This window comes from Cyprinus carpio, chromosome A7 (genome assembly GCF_018340385.1).
Source record: "Cyprinus carpio isolate SPL01 chromosome A7, ASM1834038v1, whole genome shotgun sequence".
Classification (NCBI taxonomy): Eukaryota; Metazoa; Chordata; class Actinopteri; order Cypriniformes; family Cyprinidae; genus Cyprinus; species Cyprinus carpio.
The window spans coordinates 40,707,698-40,733,260 of record NC_056578.1 but is presented as its reverse complement, the minus strand read 5'-3'; the positions used below and the strand labels follow the sequence as shown (position 1 = coordinate 40,733,260).

General features: G+C 35.1%; 3 protein-coding genes across 9 annotated transcripts in view; 2 read left to right on the top strand and 1 right to left on the bottom strand.

Moving 5' to 3' along the window:
• The window catches only part of LOC109048401 (M-protein, striated muscle-like), a 41,821-nt gene extending 39,674 nt beyond the window's left edge, over positions 1-2,147 (top strand). For all 7 annotated transcript variants that reach the window (XM_042761176.1, XM_042761175.1, XM_042761178.1 and 4 more), the window contains 4 exons: positions 453-489; positions 593-615; positions 1,609-1,664; positions 1,753-2,147. In XM_042761176.1, coding sequence (XP_042617110.1) covers positions 453-489; positions 593-615; positions 1,609-1,664; positions 1,753-2,013 — 377 coding nt within the window. In that variant the 3' untranslated portion in view covers positions 2,014-2,147. The remainder of the gene's footprint in view (positions 1-452; positions 490-592; positions 616-1,608; positions 1,665-1,752) is intronic.
• A 309-nt stretch (positions 2,148-2,456) lies between these two features.
• On the top strand, positions 2,457-5,389 carry LOC122145698 (glycoprotein gp100-like). Its single transcript, XM_042761183.1, has 2 exons — positions 2,457-4,984; positions 5,091-5,389. Exons 1-2 carry the CDS (start codon positions 4,606-4,608, stop codon positions 5,228-5,230), a joined length of 519 nt encoding a protein of 172 aa, XP_042617117.1. The 5' UTR covers positions 2,457-4,605; the 3' UTR covers positions 5,231-5,389.
• Positions 5,390-9,054: 3,665 nt separating this feature from the next.
• On the bottom strand, positions 9,055-23,271 carry emilin2b (elastin microfibril interfacer 2b). The gene is made up of 9 exons (XM_019074351.2): positions 22,693-23,271; positions 20,430-20,555; positions 19,015-19,205; positions 17,274-18,704; positions 12,834-13,001; positions 12,683-12,730; positions 11,018-11,053; positions 10,741-10,863; positions 9,055-9,487 (listed from the first exon to the last, which is right to left on the bottom strand). The coding sequence occupies exons 1-9, from the start codon at positions 22,842-22,844 to the stop codon at positions 9,171-9,173; spliced, it is 2,592 nt and encodes an 863-aa protein (XP_018929896.2). The 5' UTR covers positions 22,845-23,271; the 3' UTR covers positions 9,055-9,170.
• Between the last annotated feature and the right edge of the window lie 2,292 nt (positions 23,272-25,563).

The window sequence follows — 25,563 nt, the reverse complement described above, 5'->3', positions numbered from 1 at the left end:
AAGAATATCTTAGTTTATTATAAATGCTTGTCAGTATATTCAGCAGTACTTTAACCAAATTTCAAAGATAATACAATTAATTATAAAGATGTACTTGTCCTACTTAAGTCCCACTCTAAAGCTAATTGCATTTAATATAAAATTAAACTAAACTACATTTTCATTTAATTGTCATTAACATGCAGTTAAGTGTCTGAAAACATTACATTCAGTTATTACTTAAGTATATTCTTTTAAATTATTATTTTCATAATAAGTACTCTTTTTTTTAAAAGTATGATAAAGTGCACTTCTTTTTGTATTTATTTAAAATAAATTGTATGTATTTAAAATAAAATTTTTTTAAGTGCATCTTTAAATGCGGTTTAATTAGGAAGCTCAGGAGGCTTTGAAACAGAGTGTTTATTGTAATCATGCATTTAAATAATAATTATTATTTTTATTTTTTTTAGCATTTGACGATGCATTTGCTGAATTTCAAAGACTCAAGTAAGTGTCAAAAATGATTTCCAATTTGTAACAGATACTATTCAGCTTGAGTGGGTTGAATAACTAAAGATATTTTCTCATCCTGTCTTCATTTTTTCCTCAGGGCTGCAGCGATTGCAGAGAGAAGTGAGTAGATAAGGGCAGAAATCCATGCTTAAAGGGTTACTTCATCCCAAAATTAAAATGTTGTCATTACTCACTTACACCCATGTCGTTCCAAACCTGTAAAAGCTCCGTTCGTCTTCGGAAAACAATTTAAGATATTTTGGATGAAAACCGGGAGGCCTGTGACTGTCCCATAGACTGCCAAGTAAATAACCTACCTACCAACCTTAATGTTTCACTGCTGGTCATATGCTCTCCATATAACCGTCACTCCACCCTCTTCTTAATATTTATTAAGTCTACAGTATACTATCCTGCACATTTTTTTAATAAGCATCTTATTTTATTCTTTTTTTACCTTACTTTTTCCATATCATATTTTTTTGTATGATTTTCTTGTGTTTGTGTTCTTTAATAATTGCACTGTCCGTGGAGCAGACCTGACTGATGTTTCACTGCTGGTCATATGCTCTCCATATAACCATGTATGTGACAAAAATCTTAAATCTTGAATCTCTTGAATCTTAAACAGTGTCAAGGTCCATAAAAGGTATGAAAGTCGTCGTCAGAATACTCCATCTGCCATCAAACATGCAGTCTGGGTTATATGAAGCGATGGGAACACTTTTTGTAAGCGAAGAAAACAAAAATAATGACTTTATTCAATAATTCCTTTGTCAACAGTCTCCTCTGTGTCTCTCCACATCACCGTATGCTGTGTATGCTCTTCTGTGTCATCCACACCACAAGGATGCGCTTTATTTCAAATCAAAGCTAAATACACGTAGAAACAGCGCATCCTTGTGGCTGTTATTTATTTGGCAGTCTATGGGACAGTCTCAAACCTCCAGGTTTTAATCCAAAATATCTTAAATTGTGTTCCGAAGACGAACGGAGCTTTTACGTGTTTGGAACGACAAAATTTTCATTTTAGGGTGGAGTATCCCTTTAAGGCTTCACTTAAACTGTATCTTTTGTAAGTGGTATGAGTTCATTGGAATTTGTTTTTCACAGATCGTGCGCGTGTGGCAGGTGGTCTGCCTGATGTTGTGACCATCCAAGAGGGCAAGGTAGTGTATATGGTTCTCAGTATGGCTTGAAAAGACAAGAATGACAAAACTTCACATTTTCAGTATCTTTTTGTCTCGTCTCTCGTAGTCTTTGAATCTGACCTGCGATATCTGGGGCGAACCCGTACCCGAGGTCACCTGGCTAAAGAACGAGCGTGAGATGGTTTCCAACGATCACTACATTCTGAAGTTTGACTCGGGCAAGTTTGCCAGTTTCACCATCACCTGCGTCAATACGTCTGACTCCGGCAAGTACAGCATCCTGGTAAAGAACAAGTACGGTACGGAGAGCGGCGACTTCACCGTAAGTGTCTTCCTCCCAGACGAGGAACCCGGCAAGAAAAAATAAAACAAACCAAAAAAAAGAGAAAGAAACAATATGATTATGCAAAGCTAAAAGATTTCAAAGATTTGAAAAGATTTAGAAAGTTTTAGATGACATGTTGACAGTAATGCCCTATTTACATTGACAGTTTGAAGCTACACCACTGCTCAAAAATTTGGAATAATTAAGATTTTTATTTTTTATTTGATAGAAGTATCTCATGCTCACCAATGCTGCATTTATTTAAGTATTTTTGCTATTTAAAATAACTATTTTCTATTTAAATACATTTTAAAATGTAATTTATTCCTGTGATGCAGAGCTGAATTTTCAGCATTACTCCAGTCTTCAGTGTGAAATGATCCATTAGAAATCATTCTAATACAATAATTTTACTGTATTTAAAAATACATGTGTGTGTGTGTGTATATGTATATATATGTATATATATATATTCCCATGGAACACATGATAAGTAAAAATTAATAGTCTGAATGCACTGTAAATCGCTTTGGATAAAAGCGTCTGCTAAATGCATACATTTAATTAATTTAATTTTTTAAATATAAAATAAAAAACAAAAATAAAAATAAATGCAGGCTTGGTGAGCACAAGAACATTTCAAAAACATAAATAAAAAATAAAAAATTCATAATTATTCCAAAAGTTTGACCAACAGTGCATATACTCAGTGGAGAGTAAGAACATGGTGCTAATATCTTGGTTGCAGACTGAAAAGTGTTGGTCCAACTTTTAATTCATCGCTACCCACAAAGTCAAAATAGTGCTATAATTAAAAACAAATCTTTTTCTGTATAGATCTAGTTTTAGAGCTTGCATTACTTGACCATTTTCTCCATCGTGGTGTTAGTAAAATAGTTTAAAGCCCAGATAAGAGAATTAATGCAGTTTGCCTCCAGGTTGTGTTGTGAGTGGTTTTCCTGAAAGAATTGAACTGAGGGACAAATGGACACTCCATTTCTGTATAGTTTATCATTATTCTGTCTGAAAAGCAGGGGCTTAGATTCACAAAAAAACATCAGTTAGTCCATATCAGTGCTGTAATGGAATCTTTAACCGTTGTTTGAATGAATCCATGCCCCTGCTGTGAGGTTTCTGTGGATTCTCTTTAATGTTTCACATTTCTAATAAATCACTGCATGTATGATCCCATTATGACAGCAGTTATGACTTCCTGTTTGACCTCACAGATAATGATGACTTCCTCTGTTATTTCCAATAAACGGAGCACATATTCTCTTGAGTCCCTCTCTGTGTGTCCCTTGTTTTCGTCTCCACCCGTTCCTCCTCATGCACATCCCATCCCATCTGAATTCAGCACCTGAGACGGCTGATGTCCCGTCGTCTGAACACCGTCACTAACTCCACCCTCTACTGCAGATTTAACCTGCACACTCTCACAGAAAGAGTTCAGAAGTACTGTTTTTTCACAACCTATTTAAAATGTTCTGAATAAAGGGTTAATATGCACCATTTTAATACAGTATTGGAACATGCTTTATTTAAGGTGTCCTTATTACAGTGTGATTATATAAGTACTCAGTAATATTAGTTATCATGTATTTTCTATATGGTTAGGGTTTGGTTTATAGTTGCATGCAATTGTGCATAATTACTGTTAATAATAAAGTAAGTACGAGTAACATGTAACAAGGACACTGTAAAATAAAATGTTACATTATATTTCATTAACAATACGTGCAAAGAAAGAGATTGCTGGCTGCACACTGAATTGGGTCCAGACTGGAGAAGATCTAGCAAAAATATATTTTATTTATATATTTATTATTTTATTTAAACTACATAGTGCAAAAAGTGCACAGTGAGTTAAAACTGCAACAACGATTCATTTGCATTGTGCTATGTAGTTTATTATATTTTTGCTAGACATTCTTCACCCTGGATTTAATTCAGTGTGTGAGCAGCAATCTTTCTTTGAATTTTTATTGTTATTGTTTTTGGCTTTGCACACCTGAAGCAGATTGAGTTCTACTCAATTGGAGTGCAACAAACTCTTTTAGTACATTAACAAACTGTAGAAATTCTAACATGTTGAAAAGCAAAAAATGTATTTATTTATTTATTTAATGCTGCTTATCTTGAAAAACAACTAAGAGGGATTTCATTTCATTTTTTTACGAATCAAATTAAATTATACATTTGTGCTACATTGAAAAACATTCATGTATATGCATCCCTAAATTCAAGTCATAAAAAAGTTATAGTTTACTAGTGTAAAAATATAAAACATTAGCACCTAACACTATAGTTAATTATTTCTGCAGCTGCATATTATTCACACAACTGTCAAAAAATTAAAAATAAACAGAAGTAAGAATAGATTTGCATTATGCAGTACATTTTAGCAACTTACTGCATGCATGCACTTTTGGTCAGAGACAAAAGAATACATGATCAACTCACATCACCTCAAAAGTTTTAAATATAACAGGTCTTCTCTATCTTGCTATATTTGACAATTTAAGGCTGTCAAATAGTATTCAACAAAGAAAATCAGGATTAACATGAAAACTGCATTTGTACGCCCACGTAACTTGTGCCTCTTGCTCTTACCAGTTGAATGTGATCGAAAACATGGGTGATTTTGGTGTGGTGTCATATCTGGCCGATGCCGACGGAAACGTGATTGTTGGACCTACAGCTCCTGTGCCCACGTGTCGTTCAACAACACCTTCAAACAGATCAATTCCCACACCAGCCAGCCCAGTTACCCCAACTCCAACATCAACCCCGGCTAATACAAACCCTCAAAATAAAACTACAGCTACCCCGACCCACCAAAATCAAACCCCAGGTACACCACGCCCCTCAGCCCCACCTGCTCAGATCCCCGAATATCAGTCCCCAGGTTCCCCGATCCTCTCAAACACATCCACTCCTCAACCCTCCACTCCCACCGCAGGTGAGAAATCAATGAATATGTCAACGGATGATGAGCAGATTATGCTGAAAGGTGAGAAAGGGTGCAAAATACACATAAACCTGCAAAGTTCAGACCCTGAATGTGAGTTAGAGGTTTTGTTTCATACAGACTGTAAATCTGGGATTATCTGATTTAGGGACAGAGCTGGTTGAAGTCATTCATCTCACAGAAAATGTTTCTGGACCAGAGACCACATCTCCATCAGAACCAGACGAATGCACAGCAGCTCTCAAAAGCGAAAACCATGAAAATGTGTGTGAAAAAAAAGATGACTAAAATGCTTGCGGACACAGTTTGTATTTGTGACCATAGACCACAAAACCAGTCTTAAGTGTTAATTTTTTCGAAATTGAGATTTATACATCTTCTGAAAGCTGAATAAATAAGCTTTCCATTGATGTATGGTTTGTTATGATAAGACAACATTTGGCCGAGATACAACTATTTGAAAAAAAAAAAAAACATACAGAGAAAATCGCCTTTGAAGTTGTCCAAATTAATTCTTAGCAATGAATATAACTAATCAAAAATCAAGTTTTGATATATTTACAGTAGGAAATGTACAGTACTAAATATCTTCATGGAACATGATCTTTACTTATTATCCTAATGATTTTGGGCATAAAAGAAAAATCTATAATTTTGACCCATACAATGTTTTTTTGGCTATTGCTACAAATATACCCCAGAGACTTAAGACTGCTTTTGTGCTACAGGGTCATTATGTTTTAGAACTAGGTATAGGACATGCTAGTTATGGTTTTAGAGATTTATTCGATGAGTGTCGTCTCAAATGCCTGTTCATCTGTGCTTTATGAAAATTAGATGGGAGGTAAAATTATATTTCAAGGCCTTTGTATTGAATCTGAAAACTTGTGTTTGATTGCAAAACATTTGTTTTGGAAATAATATGAGGTGGAAGGAATAATACAGCAGTGCTTTTGCTTTCTCTGGGATGTAATTTAATACACCCACTTTTCACAATCAGCTCTGTTAATGGAAATCTTGGAAAGATTTTTTAGTTTTAGCTGGCAGTATATATTCACTGACATTCATTCACTTAGCACATGTTCTGCTGTGTGTAAAGTAGCTTGCAAAAAACAATACAAGCAGAATCTATTCATCGAAAATATATTAATTTATTAAATCCATCAATCTAATACTAGTGCTATCATAACATTTCACTGAGTACTAGAAAACTAATTTAATACAGGAAAATGCCTTGAATATGTATGCATGTTTATATGTTTGATTAAATAAAATATAGAACAGAACACTTGAGCAATAAGTGAATTATTAAATGCAATCGTCAATACAGCAACACCTCAGTTATTGTTGCACCATGTTTTTCATCTTTTTATACTGTTCCAGATTTTCTCTTCTCAAAACAGGGCTGGTAGAACATGAATGCATGAATTAGCCTTTTATTTATATATTGCATAATGCATAATGCTCACATGCACATAAAATGCAGCAGCTACAGTAGTTCTTACAAGAACCAAGAATTATGATCATATTATCCACTTGTTGCACACTTTCTATATTAATCAGAATACCGAGTCATGTAAATACCTTGTTCAGAATACTTCAGCTGAACAATCACATTTGCAACCTGGTTAATATAAGAGATACAGAAAGTCAAGCTACTGAAGAGATTCGAGTCACTCATCCGATGGAAACTCAAACACAAAAACAAGACTATGAAATACAATTATTTATAACAGGACATTTATTTGCAGATGAGATCCATTAATCGTTCTGACACACTCCTTCAAAGCAGTTTGATTGATTTTTACTTTTTTATCTGTTTTTCTAGAAATTCTGTATGAAAGTAAGACAATGGTAGCAATAATGATGTAACAATAGTGAACGTGATGTTTAAGATGATAAAACTTCTTTATTCAGAAAAATACACAGATTCAGGAAGTTACTGTTGATCTAAATAAAAATAACATTCTGGGAGCAGAGATTGTTGATATGTTTTTTTGCACAAATTTCAATCAAATGATTGTTCTGTTGACAATATCCAGCATGTTCGAACATAGTGTTCCATATGCATCTTTAAAAATATGTATATATTTAAAATATAATCTCACAAATAAATGTTGATTTAACTGTCAAAAACTGGGAGTAATAATGTCTGAGTTTGGGCAAAAGCCAACAACAGTGAGTGATGAGGAAGTTTTCATTCAGTCATTGGGTCAGATGAACTCTATTTTAAGCTCAGTGAAGTGAAAATTGGTGAAAAGTGTTACTGTTGAAGGTTTTAGTGATTTGCATGAAAAATTCTGAACAGTAAATTGAACTTTAGATCTGTTGTAGGGTTGAGGTGGCAACAACTTACTGAAATCTGTGTGCATCTTTGTGCAGTTTTCCTGAGATGTGCAAAAAGATTTAATGTTCTGGAAAAAAAAATTCTGCCAATAAATGGACGGAGTTCACATTTGAATCCAAGATTGGTTCCACCCAGAGTGTGAATCATTTTATAAAACTCACAGCTTCATCATTATATTACCCACATATAAATGTGACTGCTCTGCGTGGAACTAACTTCTAAGAAATGACTCACGGTCCAGGTGGAAGCAATCTTGTTCACTAACTGGTGACCTTTGTGATACAATCAGATCAGTAGCTTTTCTAGAATACTACCAGATGGATTTGCAAAATCATTATGTTTGTTTTTCCAATTCACAATTAATGCAAAGTTTCTAAATGCTCAAGTCAGCTTTTAAAAAAATTGATTCTCATTATGTTTCTCTGCTTTTATTCATGTGTCAAACAATTGTCAGCACTCTACTTGAAGCCTGTGTGTGTGTGTGTGTGTATATATATATATATATATATATATATATATATATATATATATATATATATATATATATATATACATACATACATACATACATACATACATCTATATATATAGTCTATGGGACAGTCTCAAGCCTACCGGTTTTCATCCAAAATATCTTAAATTGTGTTCTGAAGACGAACAAAGCTTTTACGGGTTTGGAACAACATGGGGGTAAGTGATTAATGACAGAATTTTCATTTTGGGATGGAGTATCCCTTTAATGCATTGATTGTCTTGTAATGCACTTTACAATGCACTGCATGCATTTATTAATAATTGCAACCAGCGTTAAAATAATGGATTAAAACATGATAAACCACCAATTTCATGTGTAACAAGGAACCTGCAAATATTAAGCATTTTTGTGCAATATTTGGTCAAAATACAACGGATTTGAACTTTGTTTATGATTATTTATGAAAAGATAAAATGCATTACGATGCATTATACATAAAGGCTTCAAATAAAGTGTTAATTATCTTTAAAGCACTTTGAGCAGTTTGTTCTAAGTCAATAAAATCTCAGGAAAAAAAGGTATATAATCTGTCAGTGGGATGGTACACTTATAAAAGGTACTAATATGTGCTCTTTAGGTAATAATATGTACCTTTAAGGTACTATTATGCACCTTCTCAGGTAAATAAGGTACAAAACTCCAGTGAAAGCTTTTTTCGGAGAGTGTAACTTTAAAGGGATAGTTAATCCAAAAATGAAAATTTTGAAAATCACTTATCCTCAGGTTGTTCCATCCAAACCTGTGTGAGTTTTTGAAGAATTGCTGTTTTGAAGAATGTTGCAAACCAAACAGCTGACGGTAGCCATTGGCTTCCATAATAATTTCCATAGTAATTCTTTTCTATACTATATATATATATATATATATATATATATATATTTTTTATTTTTTTTTTTTTTTAAAATTCATTGGTAAACAAAACAGCTTTGTACAAGTATGGTGACCCATACTCAGAATTGGTGCTCTGCATTTAACTCATCCAAAGTGCACACACACAGCAGTGAACACACAGCAGCTGTGAACACACACCCGGAGCAGTGGGCAGCCATTTATGCTGCAGCAAAAAGAGAGCAGTTGGGGGTTGGGTGCCTTTGCTCAAGGGCACCTCAGTCGTGGTATTGCCGGCCCGAGACTCGAACCCACAACCTTAGGGTTAGGAGTCAAACTCTCTAACCACAATACCAAAAATCCCTATGTAATCAGCAGAAGAAAGAAACTCATGCAGTTTGTGTTCAGCAGAAGAAAGAAACTCATGCAGGTTTGGAACAACTTGAGGGTGAGTAAATGATGACAGAATTGTCATTTTATGATAAACTATCCCTGTAATGTTTGCCATTGACTGTGGGTTATTGCTTGCCTACTGTTGGGTAGAGCAGAACTCCGCTGAATGAGGACAGGATTTCACTGGATGCTGAAATAGCCAGTGTCCCTGATGTGAGCACCAGTCCCGTCCTCTGGCCCCTCTTCAGATGAAGAGCAAGACTTACAGAGACGGTCCCTCCACAGACACAGTCCTGAGTGTCTCTGCCGCCCGTTGCAGCAGTAGAAAGCTTCTGGATGTTGCGATTGGATACTGAGAGAAAGGCCTCGATTGTTTCTCCTGCTTGAGCGGTTAATACAGCACTGAGCAGGTACCGTCCGTCAATGGGCACAGTGAACACACCTAGAAAATAAAGATTAAGATTACAACTAACGTAGAATGCTATTGCTATTGTGTAGCACTTTTTTCTACAGAAAATTCACTGGCCAAAATGGAAAAGGTGTATGATATTCTGTTCTAAATGGTTGTCAAATGCAATTAAATTAAACTGTATTATAGTTTAAATTTATATTAAATGCAGCTAGCTGAATTTTTATGAGCCGCTTAAGGACTTAAATATATATTTATATGTAATTTCAAAATTCTAATGTCTTTAAAATATGGTTAAAGTATTGCTGAATGTACTGACAAGCATTTACACTAAACTGAAATATACACATTTGTAATGATGAAGTTGCAATTTAGTTATATTAGCCTTAAATGTAAAATAGAATAACACACTAGTTAAAATTACAATTTTTACATGTGCTCTTATATGTTTGTCAACAAATCAAAATAAATGTACTTCTTTAAAGCATGACAAATGATTAAAAGATACTGATTTAAAATGTACTTTCAAGTAAAACTTTTAATTTGACATTATTACGTCTGGTTTTTAAAAGTGTACTTAAGTGTGTTAAGAAACATAGTCATAAATGTGTCTCAAAGTACACTTAAGTGACCTTTTATTTATTTAAAAAACACTTGTATTTAATTTTATTTATATAACATTATATATATGTGACTCTGGAGCACAAAAGCAGTCTTAAGTCACTGGGGTATATTTGTAGAAATAGCCAAAAATACATTGTATGGGTCAAAATTATTGATTTTTCTTTTGTCAAAAATCATTAGGATATGAAGTAAAGATCATGTTCCATGAAGATATTTTGTAAATGTCCTACTGTAAATATATTTAAACTTTTTGATTAGTAATATGCATGGCTAAGAACTTCATTGGAAAACTTTAAAAGCAATTTTCTCAGTATTTAGATTTTTTTGCACCCTCAGATTCCTGATTTTCAAATAGTTGTATCTCTAACAAATATTGTCCTATCCTAACAGACCATACATCAGTGGAAAGCTTATTTATTCAGCTTCCATATGTTGTATAAATCTCAATTTAAAGAAAAAATTACACTTAAGACTGGTTTTGTGGTCCAGGGTCACATTATATTATCTGCAAGGAAAATTTTTCTATATTCCTTTAAGATTTGAAATTCACTACAATTGCACATTCAATAAAATTAAGTGCACTTCTTTTTCACAAGAGTAGCTTTTGCAAACACTATAGAAAAAGGAAAATGTATGATTTCTCTTGTCATAAATGAATGTACCTGTTTGTGGATCATAGTGTCTTCCATCATTTAACAGAACACTGTTAAATCGTATGATACCGATTTCTCCAGGGAATGGCACAAGTGTCAGACCAGCCGAAAACGACACATAGGTCATTACTCCTGTATAAACACACACACACACACACACACACACACACACACACACACACACACACACACACACACACACACACACACACACACACACACACTCACTTTACTGTCACTCATTGACAACTCAGCTCTGTAAAATATACAGGAGGTTTAGTTGTACCTGTGGCCATTTGAACTGTCTGTAGTGGAATCTGTGCTGTGGATATGGGAAAGAGACATATATAAATATCTTGTATAAAACTGTCATTTTTAATACATATTTGTAATGTCCTGCCAGTGTTGGGGGAGCAGCTTCAAATGATTTATAGCTGATAGTCTGGCAATCTACAGTCTAAACTTACAGTTTAAACTATAGCCAAGCTACTGAAATTCAAACTACTGAAAAGCTATTGAAATGTAACTAGCTTCACTACTAGTGAGCTACACTGCAAGTTGTTAACAAAAAAGCTTTTTTGTTGATTTCTGAGCACTACTGTTATCAGTACAACCCTGGGTAGAATCAGTATGTATACACCAACATAACTCAACAGAGGACAGAGGACTGTCACATATTTCTTACTGCTGATACTACAGTGACTTTCATGGAGTTCATATCATTCCTTCCTCCTCTTACATCTCCCTCCTTAGACACTCTGGCGCAGTCCATTAATCTCTCCTGTCCAGGGCTTTTAACTTTGTTGCCCCCCTAGGACCCATGGATAAACATTGCTGCCATTGTAAAATTAAAAAGAACCTGAGAGACATGCTTTTAAAAGTTATTATGGACTCTGACAATTATTTGGATCATCTGTTTATCTGTCTTTCAGGCCCAGTCTTAGACTGATTTATATCCTACTTAAGCAACAGGGAAAACTTTGTTGTGCAGGATTCTCATATGTTCAGAAGTCATGTGATATCTTGTGGTGTCCCTCAAGGCTCAATCCTGGGTCCTCTATTAGCTAACTTATAAATTCTTCCTTTATCATAATTCATCAGTATAATAGTTCATTTCATCAGTATGCGTATTGAATGCATCTCTATATACATCAATCAATCATGAATTTTTCTTTGCATGAAACATCCAATGCACCAAAATGCAACACAATGGAGGGCTGTCCCGATCTGCAAAGTTATTCAAGTCTTGAGCTCAAAGCTGATTGGTCCAGTGAAGACAGTGTGAAAATGCATGATGACATGTAAGATTCAATAGAACAACATACTTTAAATATGTTGTAGTTATATCATTGTATAATTTAATTGCTATGACAGGTGAATTATCTGAGTGTTACAGTATGTGTGTATGTGAAATGTAAAAGCTAATTTTTGTGTGCGCATTTTGTTGTCTCCTGTGGCTACTCATGTTCTTCAGAATTGATGTCAAGATACATTAGTTTATAAATGTCTTCTAAATATATGTTTACTACATTTATTCCAGCAAGATCAATTAGATAATCCAGCTTTTATTGCTGATTGCAGGCCATACCTAAAAATATGGAGAAAAGTGTTTTTTACCCTGGTTAAATTGTGAATGGCTGATTGCTATGAAATTTGATAAATAGTAACAGGGTGTTATCATTAGGCAGTGTACCAAATTATGTAAGAATTAGATACAAAATGGCATTATAATAAGCTAATTTATTTCTGTATCAATTTCTGTAAGAAAATCTTTTTGCAATTGCTTTTAAAAACTACTTTCAAACTCCAAGGCTATATGTCTGATTTCCACAAAATTTATTTTGCATCCTGTATCAGCTACATCAAAAAAGCTTGAACCCTGATAATTGTGGCTATTTAGTTTCTTTAGTAATTCCCCAACACTGTTCAGCAACAATAAAGTGTTCAATACCAGAAACGGAATCAGGACTGAGAGCGGCAGCAGGAATCCCTGGGTAACCTGTCAAGAACAGCACAACAAAATCTGTGAGGTAACCCTGATTTCCTGTGAAAACACCTTTTTTAATCAGAAAATGCACACACATGTATCTGAATACACTCACCTGGTGCTCCTGCATAGCCTGTAATGGACGGCATGCTCCCATTGATCCCCTGAGGGGTGTGAGACGAGACTTTGGTTACTCGAGGTGCTGCTTCCTCAGACGCCAGCGATGGGAGTGGTTGACCTCCCTCCATGGAAACTTTTACAGCTGCTTTACCTTCAAGAACACCTGGAAAGAGGCAGAAGAGTGATGGCTGAAACTGAGAGAAGAAGAAATAAAGACTGCCTGACAGTTAACAGGTGTGGCATTGCTATATACAAAAGGTTCAATAAATCTGGTTCGAAAGATTAAAAGCATTATGTAAAGCTGGAAAATCTTTAGAATTCTCATTCAATTCCATTTTAATTCAGAGAGTCATGATCCAATTCCCAAAAATTCTGGGTGCATCTCAATTTGTAGCAACTCTGTTGGTGCACTGTTTAAACAAATCTGTGTAAAGATTTTGCATAAAAGTCACAATTAAATGTGTATTTCAGCCAACAGAAAAATAATAAGCAGCGATAATAATTTAGTATCAGAGGCAACTCTGTGGATTTTTTCTGTGCAAATGAATTGCTGCATCAGGGTAACTATGCAGTCATCTTGTTTTCTCTGGCTGTGCATGAAAATGATTTAAAGTGAGAAACACTAAATTCAAAAAAAACTTGAAACTAAAAAAACACATACACAATCTATTAAAAAAACAATAGACTTTGACGAAAACTTAAATTAACTCAAAGTTAAAAAACTTAAAACTTGAAGATGCACACCAAATTTGGTAAAATTCTGGACTTTGGGGGGTTGAAAAAAAATCTTCTTAAGAACACCTGGAGAAAGGTAGAAGAATGCTGATGGGAGGACAGGATAACAATTACCAGACGTGGCACTGCCACATAAAACTGATTCAAGAGAATCCGTCCTGTTGTCTCATTGCTTTAAAAGACCACTAAATCTCAAAAAAGCCACAAAAGCAAATCAGCAAATCAGAAAATGCTTCTACTCATATAAAAAAGCTTGATGTTGTAAATACTGTATGCAATTAAAATGTAATCCTGACGAATAGTTTTGGAGATTTATCTATTTCCCCATTCAAGTATATAGGTGCTGCATGCCTTATATGTCTGTTACTTACACTGAAAACAGCTGCTCTGAAGTATTTACTAAGTATTTAAGATAGCTGCCAAGTAAACTGATCTGCCCTAAAGGTACATTGGTTTAACTGCCCCGAGTCCAGGTGCTTGTAGGAATACTTGTATATTTCTCACGAAATGCTTTATGCTCAATGAACAGTGATTAGTACACAATGAGAGAAAGAGAGATGGCGCAGCTTTACATGTCACACCCGTTGCTCACATGATCTCATCTACTAAAACACACACATATGCTGGCACACCTATTATTATGAAAACTTTCCATAGCCGTAATGTTTTTTAAGCTGAGCTAAGGATATTTTCTGTTCCCTAAACCGCCCCTTTAAATTACAAGGACAAGTGTGCATATACAATTAATACAATGATGCACAAGCCCTTATTCATGGTGTGAATGTGAGTATGTAACTATGAAACACAGGCGGTACCTCTACATCACTATTTTAGGCTGATTATGTGATAATGTCTTCTTGTCATGCTCACAAGTCACCCCGAATGGGCCAAACTAGTGGACCGCATAATTATATATAAGTTTCATGATTTCAGTTAATTAGACATGATTTTTGATTGCTGAAATTTAATTTAACCATTAAAACAAAGTCTAGAAATATTTAGGTTATGCAGTGGTGATATCAATGTCTTTCTGATAAACTAATGGCCACTCTCCCAGAATGGAGTCGCACAATTAGACCTCCAGATAAAATATATAAAAATACACATGTGAACAGTGAGACACGCTTAAAAAAAAAAAAAAAAGATCATCTCATGGGTCAAATGTGACTGAAAAGAAAGAGTGCATTACTATCACAGAGCACAATACATAGTAGTATTCACAATAAGTTGAGGTCCAGGGAATAAATGCATTTCCTGGAATACGTACACTACCAGATGATTAGACTACGCCATCGCTTTCCAGGAAGAAGGAGAAAATGATGAACTGGGTGGCTTCAACATGCTGTCTGTCAAAGACGATAATGTGCATAATACATAGCGCACGGGAGAAGAAATTTGTTCTTTACTCGCTGAAATCAGACTGATCAGGAAAACAAGTAAAATACTTCACACTGCATGCTAAAGAGAATAAACATCAATGCAGTCGAAAAACTTCACTCAGTTAGTGAACATCGTTCAACAAGTGTTGTTTTTTTTATGCATGAACTAAATCAATTTGATCCACTTAAAATATTTCTTATTTTGATATTTATCAAGAGTGTACTATACGTTTTCAGTAACACTTTACAATAAGTTTCCATTTGTTAACATTAGTTATAGTTAATAGAAAAAAATCTTCTTCAGCATTTTTTATCTTACTTAATGTTCATGTCAAGATTTCCTAATACACTAAATCAAAAGTTGTATCTGTTTATATTTAATGATCCTGAGCTGGAATGAATTAACAATGTTTTTTATTAACTAATGTTAACAAATATTAACAAATACTGTAACAAATGTGACCATCGTTGCTAATTAATGTTAGTTAATGCATTGACATTAACTAATGGGACCTTACGGTAAAGAGTTACCGTTTTCTTATATTCATGCTCATGATGCACTGGCTTTCTTGGTAGTCCTGTTCTGCATGTACATTCTACTGCAAATATTTATTAACATAAGTGCAACAACTAGGTAATTACTGGGTACTAATCCTGAACCTACCCCTAAACCATCTCAACCTAGTTGCCTTATATTACCCAGTACTTACATTGTAATTACAAGTAAGTGCACTTACTGTAAAATAATTGCAACCACATGTACACAAAATTCTTCAAGAGTCCTTGAGTATATCCTTTGGACTTACTGCAAACAAAGCTGTGATTACAAATCACTTTGTGGCTACATCCTTTTGCTATTTTACTTACTGTACATTTTGTCCCTGAGTGTGTTGCAACAGTATCAACTGCATTATTCTGAATGCTGCTAGGTGAAACGCCAAGCTGACTCGTGTGTCCAGAACATCTTGTAAATTACGAACACAAAATCACCAAATGAGAAGCAGATGCCCACATGTACACACACACACACACACACACAAAAAAAAAAAAAAAAAAACTATAATCCCATAAAAGTCCAAACGTTGCACAACTCTGGAGCCTGTCCAGTTGTAACATGTGTGTACAATTAGTATGTAAAGGGGAAATACTACTTACCCTGGGAGATACCTGCTTACAACACATAAAAGTTCTTGTGTTTTTAAAGGAAATCCCTCTAAAAACACAACCTCATGCACACCATAGCCTACATTTGCAATTTTGACCACAAAAACCAAAAAAAACAAAAAACTCGAACAATGACAAAAAAATAGGTTCTTCATTGACAACGATCTTTAAGATCCTTCAATATTCATGGAACTTTGAGCAAAAGGTTCTTTAGAGTGGTAAAAGTTCTTTGGAAATGTAAAATGTTCTTCCAGCTAAGGCCGGGCTCACACTACGGGAGTTTTAGTCTGATTTATCCCTGATTTTCTCCTCTCAAGAATCAGAGAACAAATCTTGTCGAGGTCCTCAGTCAGTTTTGAGCCCTTTTTAAAAAAAAAAAAAAAAAAAAAAAAAACACATATTTGATAGTGATTTACATCAGACTTTCAGACTTTTTTCCCCTCTTTGTTGGATAGTAGGATCAAGAAATTACTAGGGAGTCTATTGGGACTTTAACGTACACAACCTTTTCTTTGAAAATTGCAGTTTGGAGATCATGTATCAACAAGGCATTTTGAAAAATACTAGTTAATTTAGTTCTGCCAAATTCCAGGGATGAGAAGTGGCAACCTCACTGGTAAATATGACCGTTTTGATGCCATTCATGAACACATACACAAAATTACTGGTGTGAGCACATACAAAGTCAGGATGTGTTGGTGTAAGTAGTCTGCTTCAGGCCAATCATAAAGATCTGATGAAAACGTCGCAATTACTCCACAATATTTATAGTAACATTGTCAAACTGGACAGAGAGAGAAACTAATGAGATTTCTGACAATTCTAGAACCTAGATTGTTTCTGGATCTTTATCTTTCATTAGTCGGGAGTCCTATAATGTGCAATAATGTGCTTTTATGTGGCCGTCTGTATTGGCCCTTTTCGGATATATTAAGAACTTTCTTAAAAACTTTCTTTCACCTGCCCCCTTTTCAGTAAATTTTATTGAAATCTAGTTGTTCACTTCCGCCCTGTGGGTTTAGGGATAAATTGCTCCCTACTGAAGAAGTCTTTGTGTCATTTTAAATGAACACCCATCAATTTTCTAAGAAATAGGCTTTAAATAAAGCTGACTGCAAAACCACAATTTTGTTGTGCCCAAGATGAGCATTGCGTACCTGTAGGTGCATCAGTGATCCCATCCTGGCCGTCTTTTGAGAGGTGTGAATTTGCTTTAAACGTGTTAATGTCTCTTGTATGTGCGAGTACTGTACTGTTCAGCTGACGGACGCAAGTCCACAAGCCATTGACGTGTTTGTTCAGTCCATCTTTAATTCGTTTGAGACTCTCTGACATTGGATCAAATCGACCACAAACGCCTTCAATGCTGGCCACGCGTCCATCAAGCCCATCAAGCAAGCCATTCATTGTCCTCACTTGCTCTTGGCTTCGCCCAGAATCCACCTCTAGATTTTGCACCCGTTGCAGGAGGGTTTCAAAACTCATGGTCTGATTGAGATCTTCCTTAAGAGAGCCAACCAGGAGCTGTGCATGTTTCTCCAAGACTTCCAGGCGCTGATCATGACCCAAGAGTAGCTGGATAGTGCTGTTATCACGTTGAACACCATTGAACTTCTCTTCTAACGCTATTCTTTGGTCTTCCTCTTCCTTAAGTCTTTCCCTTCTCAGTTTCTCCTCAAGATAGAGGCAATGTACCTCTGCACTCCTTTCCGCAAGACTAACCCTTGCCTCCAGAACATGCCCTTGTGCACTTATCTGGGCAAGGGTGGCATTGTGCTCCCTAATGGCGCCTTGGAGTATCTGTTGGGTGTCCTTGAGCTTCTGGACCTCAGCATTGTCCAACTCTTGGGTTTTTCCAATGGGAAGCTGGAGGCGCAAGTCTTGGATCTCTTTGCGGAGTTCAGTCTCTTTGGAGTCAAGGAGCTCGGCTAGACTCAAGTAAGAGGTTTCTTGTTCCTCACACTGTTCTTGAACAGACAGCACTTTGTAGTCACATGCATTCTTCATGTCTGCTATTTTGATGTCCATTCCTTGAAGAAGCTCCTCACGTAGGGCTGAAAGCTTCTCATCGATGTATGCCTGACATGAACACTCACTGGTTGCAGCTGTTGAGGAAGGCTGAAGCGGTTCAGTGCTGCTTGCTTCTGTTAATCGATGCATCTGTCCATCAATGTTCTGGATCCTCATCTGCAGATCTTGGATGCTATTAGTATTGGTACTGATGGTGTTGGAGAGCTGGGTAATGTGGTTCTGGAGTTCATCAGTGCCTGGTGATGAACGGATGTCATATGGGAGCGTAATGCTCTCGATTCCACCCGCTTTGACATCCTGTGGCTGTTGCAAATTCCCCAACATGTTTAGAACGAATTTGGTCATATCTTCCTGTAAATCTAGCCGTAGGTTCGCATTGGCAGAAGTCATGGCTTGCAGGCCGAGTACAGTCTGAGAAAGACGCTCCATTTCTTCTTCTAATGCCTGAACTCGTTGACTCTCACGCTGACGCTCTTCATAATCTCCCAGTTGACGGCTATGATGTCCTTTCTGCCCGGGTTGAGACCATGGATGTGTCTCGGACAACACTTCTGGTCCTAGAACAACCAAAATCACTTGTACTTGTTTTGGCTCAACAAAATAAAAAAATCATATAACAGTTTGCATTAATCTTCTTTCATTTTATGACAACTTCTAATGAAATGATGTTCAACCAATGAACTACATTAAGTTAGAGGAACAGAACTTGTTGCATAAAGACAATTGTTTAAGTTGATTACTCAAAAACAAACAAACAAAAAAAAACATGTTCATTTAATATTTAGAATTAATTTTTAGAGTGTACTAATCTAAATCAAATATTGCTTACTTCACTCTTTCCAAATCCAAAGTAATTAAAACACTTACCCAAGATGCTCTGTTGTTGGTTGACGGTTGAAATAACATCTCGACGTGGTTCCTCAACAACATTGATGTTCTGTGGGGTATTTTTTAGCTCGGTACAGTCATGGCCTTGATATCCTGGACAGCACCTCCATTCCAGTTCAGTCACTTGTTTGTAGCCTATTTTGTACATGGGCCTCATGTGAGAATGATACCTAGAAAGACAGTTATGGATTATGATGTCAAAAGCTGATATAAACAATAAACCAGTTCAATTTGAACTAGGAACTAAAAGTATGCACAATGTGATACAATATGCTGTTTTGGATTCCTTGTGAAAACTGTCACAAATCTCCCTCTGTGCAAAGGGTTGAGGGGAATATTAGCAAGAAATAAAAAAAAAAAATACACAGATACACACTTTAAAAGTATACCAACTGGGAACCTTTTGCTTTTTATATTATTTTAGCCCATGCATGATATTTGTTAGTAAATTGTGCGCACAATTAGATTTTTTTTTTCTGCATGTCACGTGGGGGGCTCCATATTTTTAAAGTATGCTTCTTTTTCACAAGTGTAATTTTGGTTTCATATTGTTTTGAATAGAAATGCTTAAATTTAATGACTCATGGCACATGGTGTAAACATACAAAAATACAATTGTCATTATTTTTTCGGACAACATCATTCAACCAGAACTAACCCATCAAAAGTTCAGACAACATCATTCAACCAGAACTAACCTTGCCTTAGTTCATAAAAAGTTCATATTATTATAACTATATGTCTTGTCTCTCTATAGTTGTCTCTGCACATTAAACTGGGAAAGGAGATAATTTATAAAAAAAAAAAAGCACTTAAGCTTTAACTACCACATTGTAGTGACAGACCACTAAACAGCACATGTCCCGGTTGTTTGCTGTGTGTTTCAGAAGATGCAAAGTGACAGCATTAGTCCTGCGAGATTTGAAAAATGCTACTAATCTGCACTATGTCCAAAAAAGGATGCATTCCTGTTTTAATGAGCCACGCAAACATAAACAACAAAGTGCAGAATTGCATACACAATTTATTAGGATTTACTCCAGCAGTGACACACATCTGGAGTGCAGCTTTAAAAGCAGACGATGTGCATGAACATGTGACTTTCTAATAGCACCATTTCTGAAAAGTTCTCATGGATTCTGGACAATTTACATAGGCTAAAACAGACTGTTCAGTGTGGCCCCTGGCCCTTTAGAGGTCATAAATAATTAGAGTCTGATAAAGCAATGACCCGCCACTTAATGGGTCCAATTTAACTGCACTGCTTATGCTTCTAGGAGCAATTCCACTTCAATACAGTTCTGATCTCATCTAATCTGATCTCTGGTCACTTCCACCAATAAAAATGTCCATGCAACCCCCGCCCACTGCATGCGCTCTCCAGAGACACTTACATCAGCCGCTGTGTGCAGTCTGGCTGATGCGGAGGACAGGGCAGGAGCTGCGGCTCCATGACGTTTTCGTTCGCCGCCAGCACAGCGCATGTCACGTTCTTATGCACTACAAAAGCACACCAGTTTCTGCAAAAGAGTGAAGAACAGTGAAAAACACTGAAAATAAAATCTACTTTAAGGCAGCAACTGAAATTTGCTGTACAAATAATTTGCAGTAACACTTTAAATTAGTAAGCACTAATCACTATTAACTAGTTGCTAATTAGCATGCATATTACTAGTATACTGGCTGTTTATTAGTACTTATAAAGCACGTATTTATGCATGACCATATTTTACATCCCTTTAACTCTACCATTATCTAAACGTAACTACTACAATAATTACCTTACTTACTCTTAATAGTGAACGTGTGCTGTCTAATCTAAAGTGTTACCATAATTTCAATTAAAAATTATATTAAACTGACAAAATGAGTTGAATCTCATATAACTTAAAAAATGAAGTTGAAATTGTTTAAATTAGTTTGAATTGTTAAAGTAATGGAAAAAACACATTGATTTATTACTGTACACCCAAAACCCAGCTAACATGAAATGTTCTCAGAACGTTCTGGCAGCTTTGTTCAGAGTTATCTGGTCTTTACTAATGTTTAATAATGCAGAAAAAAAAAAATATTTAAACATTGTTAATGTAACATTTTTTAAAGGTTAATACTTGTTTCAGAATGTTCAAAGAACATTTAAAAGTAACATTCCCAAAATGTTTGCATAATGATACGTTAAAAACATTTGTATAAACAAGAAGAAATGTTTTTAAAACTTAAAAAAAAAAAAAAAAAAGATTTTGAACGTTCAGAAATAACATCTAAACTTCAGCTGAACGTTAGCAAAATGTTCTTATAGAGTTTTTTTTCTTTTTCTTTGTTAGCTGGACAATATACTAATATGACTAATTGTTTGGATCGGTAGCAAAGTGAAGAGAACGCTAACTTGCTGAAGTCAGGCTGAAGTCACTGAAAGCTTTTGAGGTTTTGGGTGGTAATTCCTGACAGATTTAGTAGCACTTGAGTCGTTATTAGTTGGTTACTATGCTCTTCACTTTAAGAGAAGTTTGTAAAACTGGGCAAATATGTACTGTATACCATGTCAATATGAATATTAACATGAAACTTTCATTTTGATTTTTTACTGGTGTTTTATCTGCATTTTGAATTGTACATTGCATTGTTGCTTTATGTTTAAAGGAATGTCTGTAAACTTAACTGATAATGTCCTGGTAGAAAATTACAGTTCGGTTTTCTTTTCTTACAGTGTAGAATACAGTTCCAAATGTCTAGCAGTTCCTTTAGAAGGATGTAGTAACTAACACTTGTGTCATTACTAGTGCGCTGCCATCATGATTCTTACAAGAGTAAATGAAAAGATATAATCCTACAGTGTACGAATCTTCTAACCATTCATAATGGTGTAGAGAAACACTGAGAAACCATATATTTCTGAGAGGTTTGTACTCTTAATATTCCTGTAGTCTTCATGACTCTATAGTGATTAAGTGAGAAAATGTCCTAATCTGTCTTCTCTTTAATTAATAACCTAATAACGTAAAAAAATAAATAAAATAAAAAAAAAAAATGAATAGGCCAACAAAAAAAAAGGGTGAAGTTCAATACTGGATAATAGGTCTAGAAAATAATTTCTTCAGAATTATTCATATAGACAGTAAAACTTCAGTAACACTTTATTTTAAGGTGTCCTTGTTACACGTTACATGTATTTACTATTATAATAACAATTAATTATGCAAAATTACATGCAAGTAACCCTAAACCTAACCATATAGTAAGTACATGCTGTTAATTAATATTATTCAGTACTTAAATTTATAATTACACTGGAACAAGGACACCTTCAAATAAAGTGTAACCAGGTTTGGTTACACTTTATTTTACAACAGCCTTGTTACAGTGTCTAAAGTGCTGAGTAACATTAATTAACAGCATGTTCTTACTATATGGTTAGGTTTATTGCATGTAATGATGCATTATTGACTGTTATTAGCCCAGTCTAGTAAGTACATGTAACAAGGACACTTTAAAGAGTTACTTAGTAGCTCTCCAGGAGGCATGAAAAATAATTAGCTGTACTGTTACAACCAATGAGCTCTGTCCAGTCTGAATCACAACACTGTTAATAATATAATCACATTTTACCCGGAGACTGCTGATATCCCACGGGTTTCCTAACGCCAGAAGGCTACTTACTTGTTTCGTTGTCTCGAAGCAGAGCCGGAATAAGCACTGCCCTGGAACAGACTGTAGCTCGACGGAGTGCCATCAGTCAGAGGAAAGGTAACGAGACTAACACACGCGAGCGCTGCACAGAAGTGCGCGTAACCTGCGAGGACGCGCTTCATTTCCAATCAGCGCGCACCTTATCCAAGCGTTTATAAAAAAGCTCAATTAGAGTGTGTTTTTTTTTCAGGTTCTTGACAGAGTGGTGGTGACGGCAGTGAGATGGGACAGTGTCGAGAGTTTGCACGAGCTCCCGCCCCTCCTCTCTGCTGGGATCAGGTTCCTGACTTCATTAGTGCTCTCCAATTACCAAAGAACACTGATCAAACTCAGCTTTAGACGAGCTACTACAGTCAAGAACTCCTGGTCAGAAAATCCAAAGATCTCAGTGTCTGTCTAAAGAAGCAGACCTGGGAACGCTTTAGTTTAGGGAATAATTATCACTAACTACTCAGTTCTCACTAATTGCATGCTCTTACTCCCTCGCATTTGGCCTTTCTAACACAAAACATGTCTTTCAAAGTTAAATCAATATTTCTTTTATGAATTTTTTTGTGAATAAGTTTTTTTTTTTTTCTTTCTTTTTTTTAGCAAAAACTTTACCAAATCCAGTTCTCTAACGTCTTGCGGACAAATGAAGAGTTTATTTTCAAAAACAGATAAATCCGTTTTCTTTTATTTTCTTTCTTTTTTTACATTTTCAAAAATCATGTTCTTTTTTTTTATAATGTTATCATGTTTTTATTGTGTTTTATTGTGTTAGTTAGCTGGGGGTTTTTTTAAGTTATTTTTTAACCTAGTTAAAATAACCCAACTGAGATTTACTGGAATGCACAATGAAAAAAACATGATTTCTGAAAATTGTTAAAAAAACAAGTTATCTGTTTTTGCAAATGACCCCTTCAAATATTCTGTGTGTTTTATGGCCTTATTTCAGTGACTTAAAATGTGTCCTTTTTCAGCAACCACGCACAAACGGTTTTTTTTTTTTTCTCAGAAACACAAACATGTACATTCATGTTGCTGACATAGCTATCACTGTAGCAGTTTGTGCTGAATACAGTGCAATCAGCCATTAATATGTTTTACTGAAAAAAGCACAAATATCAGGGCATGTCAAAACTTCTCCAGGGCCCCAAAACCCCCTCAGACCCCTGAGGGTTAACTAGCTGCTTATTAGAATGCATATTATTGCTATAGCATACTGCTGTTTATTAGTACTTATAAAGCACACGCAATGCCTCAATCTGCATGATCATATTTTAGATCCCCCATACATATCCAAACTTAACATCTACCTTACTAACTATTAATAAACAGTTTATTGAGGCAAAAGTCATAGGTAAGAGTTAGTTAAGTAGTTTCGCCAAACTAAAGTGTGACCCCAATCCTAAATGATCCAAATGGGGATTTTCTTGAAGCATTTCAATTAAAAACAAAAACTTGACACTATTACAGTAGAAAGAGATTTTGACTGGTTTCAAATCATGAAAGATTCAATCTTCAAAGATCATCTGATATACAACACAGGACATTTACGTCATAAAGTAATAGAAAACTATGTATAAATATATAGGCTAACTTTTAATTTTACGTATTAGTAATGCATATCAAACAACACCCTTAAAAGGTATAAGGACACATAGGAAACTAGTCTAATACAACACATTAAGAAGTACAAAAATATGCCAAAGTTGAGCTTTCCTGTGACTTCAGTGAACCAAAAAAATAAATACATTTTACAATTTTTCCATATGGCACTCTGTATGCCAAAACTGTGGGAACATTTTTTTTTAACTACAAAAAGTAGTTTATTACAGTGAAAAACTGCAAGAATGAACACAAAAGGACATACTGTATGTGACCCTGGACCACAAAACCATGTCTTAAGTGTCAATTTTTGAATAAATAATCTTTTCATTGATCAATCAACTATTAAAAAAAAACAATAAATATCTAAGATGCAACTATTTAAAAATCTGGAATCTGAGGGTGGAAAAAAAATAAAATACTGAGAAAATCACCTTTAAAGTTGTCCAAATTATGTTCTTAGCAATGCATATTACTGTTAAAAATTAAGTTTTGATATATTTACGGTAGGAAATGTACTAAATATCTTCATGGAACATGATCTTTACTTAATATCCTAATGATTTTTGGCATAAAAGAAAAATTGATAATTTTGACCCAATCAATGTATTTTTGGCTATTGCTACAAATATACCCCAGAGACTTAAGACTGAAAAATAAGTTGGATACCATCATACATTATTTCCCACTAAAACAGTAAATATTGAATTAATCCAGACAGCGAGTGTGTGAAAGAGCACTCAGTGATGTGCACTATGGTGTCAGTTCCCTCAAACAGTGCACTGCATTAAGTTATAGAAGATGATTTCAGACAAAACAATGGGATGATGTATTTTTGCAGACCAAAACCCAGAACCAGCGACAGCATCTTAACACTTCTATAACCACACAACATAAACAAGTTTTATTTATACAAAATAAGGAATACATTAAAAATACCAAAATAAGAACTATAATACAACAATAAAAACGATTTACAATTCTCTAAATCATAAAACACAATATTTACACAAAACACACGGTTATTGTATTTAAGCTTCAAAATTTATGAAGATTTGTGAGGTGTGAGAATTATAAACGGTTGCTGTCACAGAGCTTATTTTCTGCAATCCTACAAGAGCCGATGGATAAAAACCAAAGTTTAGATTGGACTTAACAGACACATGTCAGGAAAACAAACCCATCAGGATTTCGGTGAGAGTGTGATTGCTTTAAGTTCTGTTGTATAAAAAGAAAGACCAGACGATGTAT